We start from the raw sequence: 14,338 nt of genomic DNA, 5'->3' as shown, positions 1-14,338 counted from the left end.
GACCGCACGGATGTGGTGGTCTTCTGCGCCACCCTGGTGGGCTTCTGTCTCGACCGCACGGTGGTGGTGGTCTTCTGCACCACCCTGGTGGGCTTCTGTCTCGACCGCACGGTTGTGGTGGTGGTCTTCTGCGCCGCCCTGGTGGGCTTCTGTTTCGACCGCATGGATGTAGTGGTCTTCTGCGCCGCCCTGGTGGGTTTCTGACTCAACCGCATGGCTCCAATTCCACCTTGTGCCACCCTGGATTCCTGCCCTGTCGGTTCGGCCCTGGACCACTGAACTTTCTGTTCTCCCCTGGAATTGTGTTTTGTTGTTTTTTTTTTTTTTTGGCACCTCTTGTCTCTGTTACCCTCTATTACCTGGCCCTCCGTCCCTCCCCCTGGTCCTCCGCCGGTCCTCCTTCCTCCTGGGTTCCTTGTTTTTGTCAATTGCACTTGTCTCTGTTTCCCCATTTTACCTGGCCCTCCGTCCCTCCCCCTGGTCCTCCGCTGCTCCACCTCCCTCCTGGTCTCTGTATTCCTTGGTCTCTTCTTGGGTTCGGGTGGAGCATCTGGTAGCTGCTCCATGGAGGAGGGGGTAATGTCACGCTGTTTGGTCTCTGTTTCCCTGGGTGTCCACTAGTAGTCTCACTTCCCCATAGGCACCTCACCGTAGGCACTACAATTCCCACTAGCCTTGTCCCTTCATCACAGTAATTGCACCTATTAATTGCACTCCTGTTAATTGCACTCAGGTGTCTTCACTTGTTAGTCATTATCCTCCCTATATTAACCAGACCTTTTCTGTTTGTCTACATGGAGTCCTTACTTTCTGTCACCAAGTTTCCTCGCGTTCCTAGTCTTCGTGTTCCTGTTCCTGTTCCTGTTTGTTTGTTTGTTTGTTTCTGCTTTGGACTGATGTTTGGTTACGACCCCGGCTTGTTTTGACTCTGAATTTGGATAACCCTATTAAACTCACACTGCACTTGGATCTTCCGTCTCCTGTGTTCCCGTACGTGACATTACGACTATCTATCTATCTATCTATCTATCTATCTATCTATCTATCTATCTATCTATCTATCTATCTATCTATCTATCTATCTATCTATCTATCTATCTATCTATCTATCTATCTATCTAGTTTCCATCCATCCATCTATTTATGCATCCATCCATCCATGTATCTATTCATCCATCCATCCATGTATCTATTCATCCATCCATTTATGCATGCATCCATCCATGCATCCATCTATGTATCTATTCATCCATCCATTTATGCATCCATCCATCCATGCATCCATCTATGTATCTATTCATCCATCCATTTATGCATCCATCCATCCATGCATCCATCTACGAATTCATCCATCCATCCACCAATCATTCATCCATCCTTCAGTTTGTCAATCCATCACCATCCATCTATCATCCCTCTATGTATCCATCCATCCACCAGTCATTCATCCATCTATCAATCCGTCCATCCGTTTCCATCCATCATCCCTCTATGTATCCATCCATCCACCAGTCATTCATCCATCTATCAATCCGTCCATCCGTTTCCATCCATCATCCCTCTATGTATCCATCCATCCACCAGTCATTCATCCATCTATCAATCCGTCCATCCGTTTCCATCCATCTATCTATTATCCCTCTATGTATCCATCCATTTATCCAAACATGTATTCTTCCATCTATCCATCCATGCACCCATCTATACTGAACAAAATTATAAACGCGACACTTTTGTTTTTGCCTCCATTATTCATGAGCTGAACTCAAAGATCTAAGACTTATTCTATGTACACAAAAGGCCTATTTCTCTCAAATATTGTTCACAAATCTGTCTAAATCTGTGTTAGTGAGCACTTTTCCTTTGCCAAGATAATCCATCCACCTCACAGGTGTGGCATATCAAGATGCTGATTAGACAGCATGAATATTGCACAGATGTGTCTTAGGCTGGCCACAATAAAAGGACACTCTAAAATGTGCATATTTACTGTATTGGGGTCCGGAGGGTGAGTATCTTGTGTGACCACCATTTGCCTTACACAGTGCAACACATCTCCTTCACATAGAGTTGATCAGGTTGTTGATTGTGGCCTGTGGGCTGTTAATCCACTCCTCTTCAATGGCTGTGTGAAGTTGCTGGATATTGGCAGGAACTGGAACACGCTGTCATATACGCCGATCCAGAGCATCCCAAACATGCTCAAGGGGTGACATGTGACATGTGAGTATGCTGGACATGCAAGAAGTGGGATGTTTTCAGCTTTCAGGAATTGTGTACAGATCCTTGCAACATGGGGCCATGTATTACCATGCTGCAACATGAGGTGATGCTCGTGGATGAATGGCACAACAATGTGCCTCAGGATCTCGTCACGGTATCTTTGTGCATTCAAAATGCTATCTATAAAATGCACCTGTGTTCGTTTGTCCATTACATATGCCTGTCCATACCATAACCCCAGCGCAACCATGGGCCACTCGATCCACAACGCTGACATCAGCAAACCGCTCACCCACACAATGCCATACACGCTGTCTGCCATCTGCCCTGTACAGTAAAAACCAGGATTTATCATATCAGCATCTTGATATGCCACACCTGTGAGGTGGATGGATTACTCACTAACACAGATTTAGACAGATTTGTGAAAAATATTCGAGAGAAATAGGCCTTTTGTGTACATCGAAAAAGTCTTAGATCTTTGAGTTCAGCTCATAAATAATGGGGGCAAAAACATAAGTGTTGCATTTATAATTTTGTTCAGTGTATGTATCCCTCCATCCATCCAACCAACCTATCTATCTATCTGGCTATCTGTCTATCTGTCTGTCTATCTATCTGTCTGTCTATATAATCTCAAACCCTTTTTATGCAACAAAATCCAACAACCACAGACCCCAAACTGTAACCCTTTGGGGGGCAGCTGTGGCCTAAAGGTTAGACGGACTAGTTACCAGAAGGTCGCTGGTTCGAGTTTCGATGCTGGCAGGAGTTGTAGGTGGGGGGAGGTGAATGAACAATACCCATGACTGAAGTTACCCTTGAGCAAGGCACTGAACCCCCAGTTGTTCCCCGGGCGCTGGATCTATAGCTGCCCACTGCTCCGGGTGTGTGTTCACGGTGTGTTCACTTCTCACTGCTGTGTGTAGGGTTGCCACCCATCCCTTAAAATACGGAATCGTCCCGTATTTGAGAATGAAATAGCGCGTCCCGTTTTGAATTAATACGGGACGGGGCTTGTCCTGTATTTTCGGAGTTGTCTTCAATGCAGCATCTCATGCAGATCATCCCACCCGCATTCTGTGAAGACTCTTCCTATTCTGCCCCTGATCTGGTAATGAGTAAGAAATACATGTTACAGTATTTATTAATCTTTGTTAATGTTAGTTAATAGAAATAAAGCTGTTCATTGTTTGTTCATGTTAGTTCAGTGCATTAATATTAACAAGATTTTAATAAAGTATTATTAAATGTGGAAATTAACATGAACAAAGATGAACAATTGCTGTATAAGTGCAGATCATTATTAGTTAATGTTAATTAATGTAGTTAACTAATGAACCTTATTTTAAAGTGTTAGCGATTTGTTTATTACGGTTAAGGTGTACAGTCAGACACATAAGCATTATTTAATTTAAGAGATAAGATAGATATATTTAATAATAAAAATATAGATCCTAAGTGAAGCAAATAAACAACGTAACTAATTTAAATGATTGCAGTATTCAATAGGCTGTAGAATTAACAATAGACTATATAAAATAGATTGACTTACCAATAATAATAATAAAAAATATTGTGTGTTTTACATGAATTTAGAAATGTTTGTAGATCGATTATTTATTATGTGGTTTCACTGTTTGGATGTGTTACTGTCGGCAAACAATGACAAATATTTTATCCAAAATCTGTGTTCACGCCACCTTATACAATTACTAAAGTTCATTAGCAATTAATATTTTTATGAAAACATGTTTTAAGTTGTGATTTACCACCACTGGTACGTCATCGGACCTGTGGTCATCGTGGCCCCCGAGGGGTGTCCTCCCAAACCCTAGCTGTGTGTGCACTTGGATGGGTTAAATGCAGAGCACTTATTCTGAGTATGGGCTACCATACTTGGCAAATGTCACATTCACTTTTTTAATTAACCACAGCAAACTGCCTTAACTGGGTCAATGTGACTTCTGTCTTCTAGTAAACCTCCCTGTAAGCGTTTGAGCAGTTATCAGTCTGGACAAGGATCCCATCTAGTGGTCAGTGGAAACATACAGATACATGACATAAAAGAAAACACCCCATAGCTTCAGCATTCTTTAGTTTTAGACTTTCATGATCTTTTAGGCTTTCACAACTTACTTTTTTATTGAACTATGTTTACACAATATTATTATTATTAATAATATTTGTAGTATTTTCATTGTAAAACTATTTATATCTATTTAAACTTATAATCACAGATAATCAAGCAGTTGATGCAGTTCTATATTACACCATTAGAGGGAGCTTAACACCCAAAAAGCGAAAGAACATCAACTATTAAACAAGAAACAAAGAATATGTTAAACATTATTTTTTACATCTGTGCTAAATCACAGTAAACTAACAGTCTCACTAGACTGTGCAGCATTTGCCTCTTGAAACAAATGCTTTAGCTTTTGCTGGAGTATGTTTGTTGATGTTATAGATTTAAGAGCAGCATAATAAGCACTGTCCTCAACTCAGAGGGTCTATGTCAATCCAGAGCAGACAAAATGTCTACTGAGCTTAGACATACAAGAGCAAAAAGCATGTTCTTGGCATTAGGGAAGAATAATGGAGGTAATAAACAGCGAATGCAAATAGTTATTCTGAGGCCTGGGATCTGGAAGACAGGCCTGCGCTCTTCTTCTCTTGGCTCTGGTGCAGATGAGCTCTTTCAGGATGAGGAGGGGGTTTTAATGCATATAATGAGATCTGCTTCATCAGGATCAATCCCTCGGTTACACACTCTACTGGCTCAGAAGACTTATGCTTTTTCATGAGTTCTGTGGTTTATTGACTGCTCTACTGTAAACACTTGTTTTCATTAAGAATTACAAGCCTTTATAAAACATACACGCAGGACTTTACTTAAATGCTGTTCAGCAGTGACAGATTCGTGACAGCAAAGATCCTATATGAATGGGATGCTATGTATGTGCCTGAAGACAATTTGCATTAATGCAAATTCATGTCTAGTAAGTATTAATATCCTCCTGTGGGGCATAATAATGCAAATGTGTGTGGTTTCACCTGCAAGCATCGCAAAATCCAAAATCACCCACGATGAGAGAAATTGTTCAGTGGCTATATGTGAAAAAGGCAAATGGATTAAAGGCAGAGGATAGTCATTATATAATTTTCTCACTGTAAAAATAATAGAATAGAGGAAAAGTCTCTTCCAACATAGACAAATGGACATGTGTGTGTTTCTGACCTACTGAAGCATCCCAGCTAAGAGAGTTTTCTTCTCTTCTCTCAAAGTTATGAACAAACATTCTTCCAGTAACATTAAAGGAACGTTTGTTAAAAGTAATTTAGCAGTTATTAACACTCATACGAGCACATTATTTTTACATCGTTGGTTCATCTAACGTTTTGACTATTATTATGGATGGCTTTAAGGAAATTGTTACTTTTAATTTTATTTTAAGCAATTAAAATGTTAAACTACTGTTGTAAATTTTTTTGTATTTTTTTTACATTTATTTTAGATATAAACGTTTGCAAAAAGTTCGACCAACTGTTTCAAAAAAGCGATGCATGAATGAAATTTAAATAGTCTACCGTATTTAAACATCATTCATGCAACGCTTTTCTTAAACAGTTGGTCGAACTTTTTGCAAACGTTTTTATTTACTAGTTTCAGAAAGTAAAACAACATTTCCCATTATGATCCCATAATCATATCTTAAAGGGAACGTTCCCTTGTGAAAAAGAAATGTGCTTATTTGTAATAGAAGTTCACTTTTTGTGTACTTCAAATCTTAAAAGTATACTTTTTTAAATGTGCCTTTGCAGATAATATCATATAATTTAAATTAAAAGCCACTTAAGTGTACTTAAAGAGATTAAGCGCACTCTATAAAACTGCACTGTATGATAATGTCTAATTAAGTATTACTTAAACATACATTTTACATAATTATGATTTTATTGTGTTTAAAATAAGTACTTATTTTTTATATATCAATATACTAAAGCACATGTAAAATAATGTATTTTAATTTCAACTTAAGTGTGTTCTCCAAAATTACATGTGTTAATGTATTTTAAATGAATTACTATACTATGCACTTTAATGCAATTAATAAAAATGAACTTTAATACACTTTCTTATACAGCTCCTGCTCTATCAAAACATATTTTGGGGACTTCCCACATGTTTGGTGGCATAACTAGGAGGAAAAACTAATTTTGTGGATGACTTGCTGCATTTTTAGCATTAAAAATACTAACAAATAAGGTTTGAATGAGTCTAGTTTAATTATTAATCGTAGATGGCTATTTAGGTAGCTATGTAAACGTGTGCATGCGCACCAAGTGGGCGGGGCTCTCGTGCCATGACAACCGCGGAGTGACTGTCGGCTCTGAACCAAAACAAGCCGAGGGGGGTAAGAGAGTACAGTTTCGGACGTCATAAGGCGCTCCCCCGGGGAGGAGGGTTAGGAACCGGCCACACAACTCATAACAGATTACCCGCTGTCCGTCGATGCAGTGTGTTTCGTCTGTGTGCGCGCGTATGAGCGTGTGTTTGAGTTGTATGCAAGAACAAAAGCGCAGCAAAGAAAAGCAGCCACATCCTTCTGTGTACAAGGAGAAGGAAGAGCTCCGCTGAACAGCGATGAAGCACTTATGCGGCAATCTGACATTCTGGGTAAGTTCCCATCAACTCTCGCAGAGTAAAAACACACGTAGCGCGAGCTTTGGATGTGTTTAGCAGCTCGTGAATGCATATGAAGCTGTGTTTCCTTGACGCTCATCAGACGAGCGCGCGCGCGATGGAGTGACGCGGTGTAACAATCGACGCGTAACGAATGTAACGCTGCTGTTACGCGTAACGTTACATAAAGATCTCGTTTTACTGTGACTTAGTATTAGAAGTAATAGTTTTTCAAACAAAATTACGTATCCGTATAATTATGAAAACGTTATTTTATATTTTGGAAATAATCTCTGAAGTTTTTTAAACGTTGGTGAAACAAGTAAGATATTTCATTTTTAAGACATCTTAGTTTTTGCATGCATAGTTTTTTTCTTAAGTAAAAATCGTATGTAAATAGGAGGGGAAACGAACTAAGTAACGGTTAATGTAACGTTACTGGCAAAGTTCTCTTAAAGTTCTTCCAGGAACGTTAAAAGAACGTCCGTTCAAATTTATTTGATCTTTAATAACGTTCTTAAAACGTTAGTGCACTATTCATACATCATTCATGGAATGTTTTCCTTGACATTTTAGTCGGACGTTAGTGTAACGTTTTAAACATTTCATAATGTTTTTAACGTTCACCTTACCAAGAAAAACACGTTTTTTAATGTTCAAAAAGCATGAAATAAGAAGAACTTCCATATGAAATATTTCAGAAGAATGTTTGATGAATTATCTAAATAATGTTTTTGTCATCATGATGAATCATTTTTTCAGAACTGAATCATTTCAATGAATTTGTTCACAGAATTGCTTATGAGTTACTAGAATGAATTCATGTTAGTGATTCGTGTTTACAGAGAAAACTTTGAGCGAATTGAATATTTGAATCAGGTTGACTTTAATACATTGAAATGACATTTAAGATGTACTGGAATATGCTTAATAATTGTATCTGATGAACACTTTTGTGAAATAGATTTGAATGATAAAATAAAGATTTGCATGAATAGCCTTTTATTAAAGCATGCAATAGCCTTGTGAATTAATTGCAAATGAATGCATGCAAATTCAGTTTTATTTAGGTTAAAAATGCCTGAAACTTTGAGTGATGGGTTCAATTAATGCATATGAAATTTCAATAAATAACATACCTATATATATATATATATATATTACAGGTATTACAGAAAAAGTAATGCATGGTATGTGTCTGCAGATGACATTTTAGAGCCCAAAGCGGGATTCTATGAGCCATGTGATCACAAACAAGCAGTGAATCAGTCTTTTGAACTAAACTGTTCCAAAGAAGTGATTCAGGGAAATGAGTCAGACTTCCCATCACGTTCTGCAACCTTCATTAACACTAATAGCATGTGTTTATCCATATGGTCTGACATTTTGCTCACCTCTCATGTTGGTTTATTCAGGGTCAGGCCGCATCACAGCTTCTGGAGAGAAATTTATGTTGTTTACGAGGTTATTGGAGGTAATAGCATCTGTGTGCATGGCCTAGTTAGCTGGACAGACACGGCGAAGGCTTATTCTCTGGGTCATTAGGCTCTCCGAGGGGCCCGTACAGTCAGTCAGCCAGCATTACAGACGATATGTAGGTTAAGAAGAAACGCAAAGGGCTGAAACTCGCCTCCGTTCAGAAATGTCAATCACTGAGTCCAGAGTCAAAACAGGATAGACAAGTGCAAAAATCAAGTGTTTGTCCTTACTGCCTCCAAATACGAGATTTCAAATTTTCTTGCAAGAGGTTTCAATAAACCTGGAACAAGCCAATTAAAAGAAAGCTATATTTTCATGACATTTTAAAATGATGTATTATTTAGTTTTCAAAAAAATGCAATATATTATATACAAAATGTGTGTATATAACTTTAATGAATAACATTAAAACATTTACTTGAATTCTTGTATATATAATGCAACAAAAATAAAGTATGTTTAATGCATGAATAGTTTCTTGTGAATGCATTGCATGTAAAATTCTAAACAAATTTATAATTATAATACTTATCGTTACACCTTTAGAAGGTTCAGTTCATTTAAACACTAGAAAAGCAACCAATTTCACATGTAACAAGAAATTAGTAAAAATTATAATTCATTTTAGCTAAGGTTGCAGTTTTTAATGAAAATATACATTGCATTGTACATAAAAGTTTCAAGTACATTGTGTACACACACACACACACACACACACATTACCATCTATATCATTAATACACCACAAAATACAAATATGTGAGCTGAATAAATCATCTCTCCATTGATGTGTGGTTTGTTCGGAGGACAATATTTGGCCGAGATGCAACTATTTGAAAATCTGGAATCTGAGGGAGTAAAAAAATGTAAATATTGAGAAATGATCTTTAAATTTGTCCAAATGAATTCTTAGCAATGCATATTACTAATCAAAAATACAATTTTTATATATTTACTGTAAGACATTTACAAAATATCTTCATGAAACATGATCTTTACTAATATCCTACTGATGATTTTTTGCATAAAAGAAAAATCAATAATTTTGCCCCATACGATGTATATTTGGCTATTGCTACAAATATACCCCAGGAACTTAAGACTGCTTTTGTGCTCCAGGGACACATATATAGAATATTTTGTATAAAAACCCAATATGTTTTATGTCTATCGGATCTAATGAATTATCTTATGTCTTAAGAATCAGTTTCCTGTGGCTAAAACGATCTGGACAGACTTGTGCTGTGAAATTACTCTGCACTTACTGTAACAGAATCCATCCAAAAATATTCTCAGTTCTGTAACTTCAGTTTAATATCCTTCTTAAATCAAATTTAATTTCCATGTTTTATTTTATAGGTTTAAATCACAATATTTCAGTGTAAGATCTTGAAACCTACAGGGATATTTAATGCACATGTAGACTATATTTAATTTTTTGCTGTTTTATTTGATAAAACTCTGTTGTTTTGAGATAAGGGAGAATTTTTGGTCTGATTATATCATAGATTTAATCACTCTATTGTTCCTAGAGTGCACTGATATCAGTCTGTATGAAATGCTGTAATTAAATACTGCACTACTCTGCTTCCTCCACAGTTTCATCATTTTTTAGCATGTTTTTGAGCTGTTCTTTTGAATCCTGTAAGGCAGTGGTTTTAGACTTCAGCTAGTCTTACTGTATAGACTGAGGCGCCGCTGTCTGGCTGCATTCAGCTCATTTCATTGTGCTCTCTCAGATTTAGATTAGTTTTGCTCAGAAGCCATGGGTCACGTAAGGTAACGGCAGACTCTCTCTGAATGTGTGTCTGCGGCTCCTCATTGAATCTCATTGATGCTACTCTGCTGCATGAGACATGCATTGAAACACATTGCTCTCCCGCTCCCTTTTCATCTCTGTTTCTCATGCTTGGTCTACATTCTGTGTTGCGCATACGGATCATGTGTTCAGATGTCCTCGAACGTCTTCTTCATTCATTGCAGCAGCCATTGCAGAATAGCACCGCTGCTCTGTTTATATGAAGGACAGCAGAACCACTAAAGACTAATGTATGCTATTATCATGAAAGCTGGTGTTTTATAGCAGAGATCATTGTTTCAATGCGGGAACATGTTTCCAAGAAGTAAACTGGAAGTGTCAGTATCTGAAACCAAATAAAAAGCTGTGCGTTTCTCCAACAAGAAACTATACAGCATGATGGGAATCAATTAGTCAATCAGGAGATATTTCACAGAGAGAGAATTTCGGGGCAATCAGATTTAGTAGTTGCTGAATCTGATCATTATTTTATATATTTAAAGGAGTCATGACCCACAATTTTCACTTTTCCACGAGAATCAATGTATGTTATGATTGCCTAACGATTATACACTGGCCGGGAAGCCGATATTTAAAAGTGAAGCGTTTGTTTACCTCAGGGTTTGTAAAATAGCCCACGTGCACGCGCACTCAAATACGAGATATTGATTTCTTCCCCGTCTTGACGTCAAGACGTGGCAGGATATACCATATATGGACACCGCAGCAGGAAGCTGGCCCTTCCCCTCTCCCCCTCATATTCAGTCGAGAAAGACGCTGGAACTAGTGCACACGTGAGTTGCTCTGTGGTTGACTGCCAGAATCAACATGTAAATGTGTTTTCTCTACCAAGAACGGACCTAGCTATCAGAGACCAGTGGATTAAATTCATTTTTAATGACGCGGTTCCTTCAACCCTTCCACTGGCTTATCGTTACGTGTTTGTGCTAAACATTGTACGCCGAAATCCTTCACAAATTTGGGGCAATATCAGGCGAAGTTGGCATCGAAGCTCGGGAAAAGCGCCATTCCAACAAAATTGCCTGCAATTGAAACGGTAAGACTGTGTTTTTATTGCTGTGTAACAAACAGCATAACTGCTAATGCGGCTATTGTATGCTATTGCGTCTGTCACTAGACAAATAAACGAAAGACTTGAGGTGAAGTAATTATTTATGTTCCCTGTAAACTGACTGCAAAAATGGACTTTTGACTGCATTATAATGATTTCTTAATTCAGAATATGATCAAGATTGCGTATGTTGATGTGTTCGGGGAATTTGCCAGTTAAAAGTAACATTTAAAGCCCCTTAAATGAACGAAATGACTCGAAAAAAGATTTGTTCTAGGGCTGGGACAACGCGTCGAGGTCATCGATGACGTCGACGCAAAAAATACGTCGACGCAAAATATGCGCATCGATTCGTCGACCTGTTTTTATTTCTCTAAAAAACGTTTGCAAAACGTTTACCTTATGTGCGCTGAATATACGCGATGGCCGGATCAACATTCTGTCCAACGTTATATAACCAATCCAGGGGTTTTTCTGCATTGATCTTTTTTTTTTGGCGGGTGTCAAAGCCTTATTTGATCGGTGAGTGACAGTGACAGGGCACGTACGAGAGAGAGCCCCGGCCAGTGTTGCCAGACGTACGATAATTATCGTATTTGTGCGATAATTTTCACCTCTGTACGATGTACGATCAATAATGAAAAAAATCCCGTAATGTACGATAATTTCAGTATTTTATGAAAATTTAAATGGTGGTAGTTGCAGTCATAGGGCTTCTTTACTCATACACGAAATCGGCTCATTACAGACACTCTAAATGCATTCGTGTGCACCTCAGAGTGTGTTAAGAATGCTGGAGGGTGCCCTGCTTTAAAGCCAACGAGCACTAGTTGCGGTCCATGACAGAAAGATTCCCTTCAACATCTGGCAACACGCAGGATTCCGATGACAGCGGCTCAGATGTGGAGTTAACTGCACCACGCAGAAACAGCTAAATTCCTTCTTAACTGGATGCGACAAAGCAAGTGTTAAAATCATTTAAATGTGTTTTAATATGCGCCACGCCCGAGACAGTCACTGAAAATAATGGGATAGTATTTTGTCTCGCTGCTTCCGTCCAACAATACGCCTTATCTATTGTGGTAATTTGCAGGTCGTGTCGAAATGTTGTTGGTTTAGAATAGATAAATAACTCTTTTGACTCGTGTACGATAATTTTCTTCCAAATACGATAATTTTGAACTTCTGGTACGATACTTGGACATTTCCAATCTGGCAACACTGGCCCCGGCTGCGCGCGCACTCAGTCTTCAAACAACACGAGCGCCTCTTGCTCTCTCCCTCCCTTGTGCAAAATCAAAATCATTAAACATGATAGAAAAAGGACGAAACACCAAAGTTTCACGCGCAGTTTCACTCACAGTCTTCAAACTACACGAGCGCTCTCTCTCTCTCTTCCCCCACCCCTCGTGAATATTAACCAAAATCATTAGACACGATAAGAAAAAGGGCGGAACGCCAAAGTTTCACGTGGAGCATTCGGTGATTTTTTTTTCTCCATGACAGGCTGCTGGCTCCCACTGTTAAATTTTTTATTTTTATTTTGGAAAAGCACTCTCTGTATTAGCTTAAAGCCCTAAAGTTTACATTGGTTACTGTATTCTTTCAATTGCTCTAAACAAGTATTTTGGGTGAACTTTTTTATTGAATGCTAGACATCAAGTTGTTGTTATTTTCATCTGAAAGAAGAACTTTTTTTCAGTAAGCTAGGGCCTATGTGTTCAGTAAGCTTGTTTCAGTAAGCTATGTTTTTTCAAGGCTTCAAGGTTTTATTGAATGCTATCTCTATACAATTGCAAAGTAATGCATTCTTAGTCAGTCTTTTATTTTGTAATTTTAAGAGCAATAAACATGTATTGCAATGTTAAGGAATTCATGTTTTTTTCATTCAGATATGTAAATTAACATGTATAAATTGTTAGTAGTCAATTAATGGGGAGATAATCGAAATCGAATCGGTCTGAAAAATTAATCGTTAGATTAATCAATGCATCGAAAAAAATAATCGCTAGATTAATCGTTTAAAAAATAATCGTTTATCCCAGCCCTAATTTGTTCATTTTGATGAACGACTTTGAACAAGAGAGTCTGGCGTTGCCAAATTGGGTGTTTTTTCCGCTACATATTAAGGCCGGTTTACGGTGTGTTTTAGGTGGGTTTTCGCCTGGAAGGCTTTATAGAAACTGGCATCCTACTGAACGAAGTTAAACTGAGAGAGAGAGTGGCATTCACAGACACCAGAATGAACGACTTCACAGTAACGTTCATCAGGCAGTAATGCGGTACGTTCAGTTCATGTTCGCCCAAAATATGAACGAGTTCATGAATTATCGTTCAATGAACGCGTCCAGGCACAACACTGGCAGGAGTATTAGCTTCGAGGTATGGGGAATGGCTGCTAACGTACTTTGCAAAAAACAAATGACTGAGATCATCATGAATTAGGTTATTGAATATTTATTACCTAATGCTTACATGAGGCCCCGTCTAGTTTGTGTGTGTGTGTGCTCACGTCTTATATTTGTGTGTGTGTGCTGTGCTCACGTCTCATATGAGTAACTTTATGTGCGTAGATAGTTCATATACATGTATGTGTGAGTGTGACTAGTACTTAGTATATATGCAAGCGTGTTTTATATGTGTGCGTGAATGAAGTTTGATTTAAGCCCTAAACGGCGCTGGCCGGGAAGCCTGTCGCGTTCATTCACAACTTGCGCCATGATGTCAGTTTGTAATGATATGCTAAAGCGTTACCTGCGGTGTCAACCCCCCTCCTTCCTGCAACCAATCAACGTGCCCCTCATTTGCATTATTATAATGACCGTTCACGACAGCCAAAATATCGCATCAGATCTCGCGAGACAATAATGCCTACAGAGATAAGGGTCTGAGGAGCTCTGTGTTTATTTTTTTTCCACTTTTCTTTTTTAGAAGGGCCTGAAAGACTATAATACAGCCGTAGGTATCCAAGGTAATACGAGGGTATGACTCCTTTAAGATATTTTTTTATATTTACTGTAACATGCAAAGAAATGTACTGTAAAATTTTCTTTTTTTTTATTTAAAATAATTATTAATTTAG

The 14,338-nt window shown here is 38.3% G+C and overlaps 1 protein-coding gene across 5 annotated transcripts in view; it reads left to right on the top strand.

Moving 5' to 3' along the window:
• The first annotated feature begins 6,595 nt into the window (after positions 1 to 6,595).
• abcc3 (ATP-binding cassette, sub-family C (CFTR/MRP), member 3) overlaps positions 6,596 to 14,338 on the top strand; it is a 76,304-nt gene continuing 68,561 nt past the window's right edge. For 2 of the 5 annotated variants that reach the window (XM_059531677.1, XM_059531679.1), the window contains exon 1: positions 6,596 to 6,901. In XM_059531677.1, coding sequence (XP_059387660.1) covers positions 6,869 to 6,901 — 33 coding nt within the window. In that variant the 5' untranslated portion in view covers positions 6,596 to 6,868. The remainder of the gene's footprint in view (positions 6,902 to 14,338) is intronic. The other 3 variants (XM_059531675.1, XM_059531676.1, XM_059531678.1) reach the window with 2 other exon arrangements.

Source organism: Carassius carassius, chromosome 40 (genome assembly GCF_963082965.1).
Source record: "Carassius carassius chromosome 40, fCarCar2.1, whole genome shotgun sequence".
NCBI lineage: Eukaryota > Metazoa > Chordata > Actinopteri > Cypriniformes > Cyprinidae > Carassius > Carassius carassius.
The sequence above is the reverse complement of the archived record's forward strand: the minus strand, read 5'-3'. Positions and strand labels throughout refer to the sequence as shown.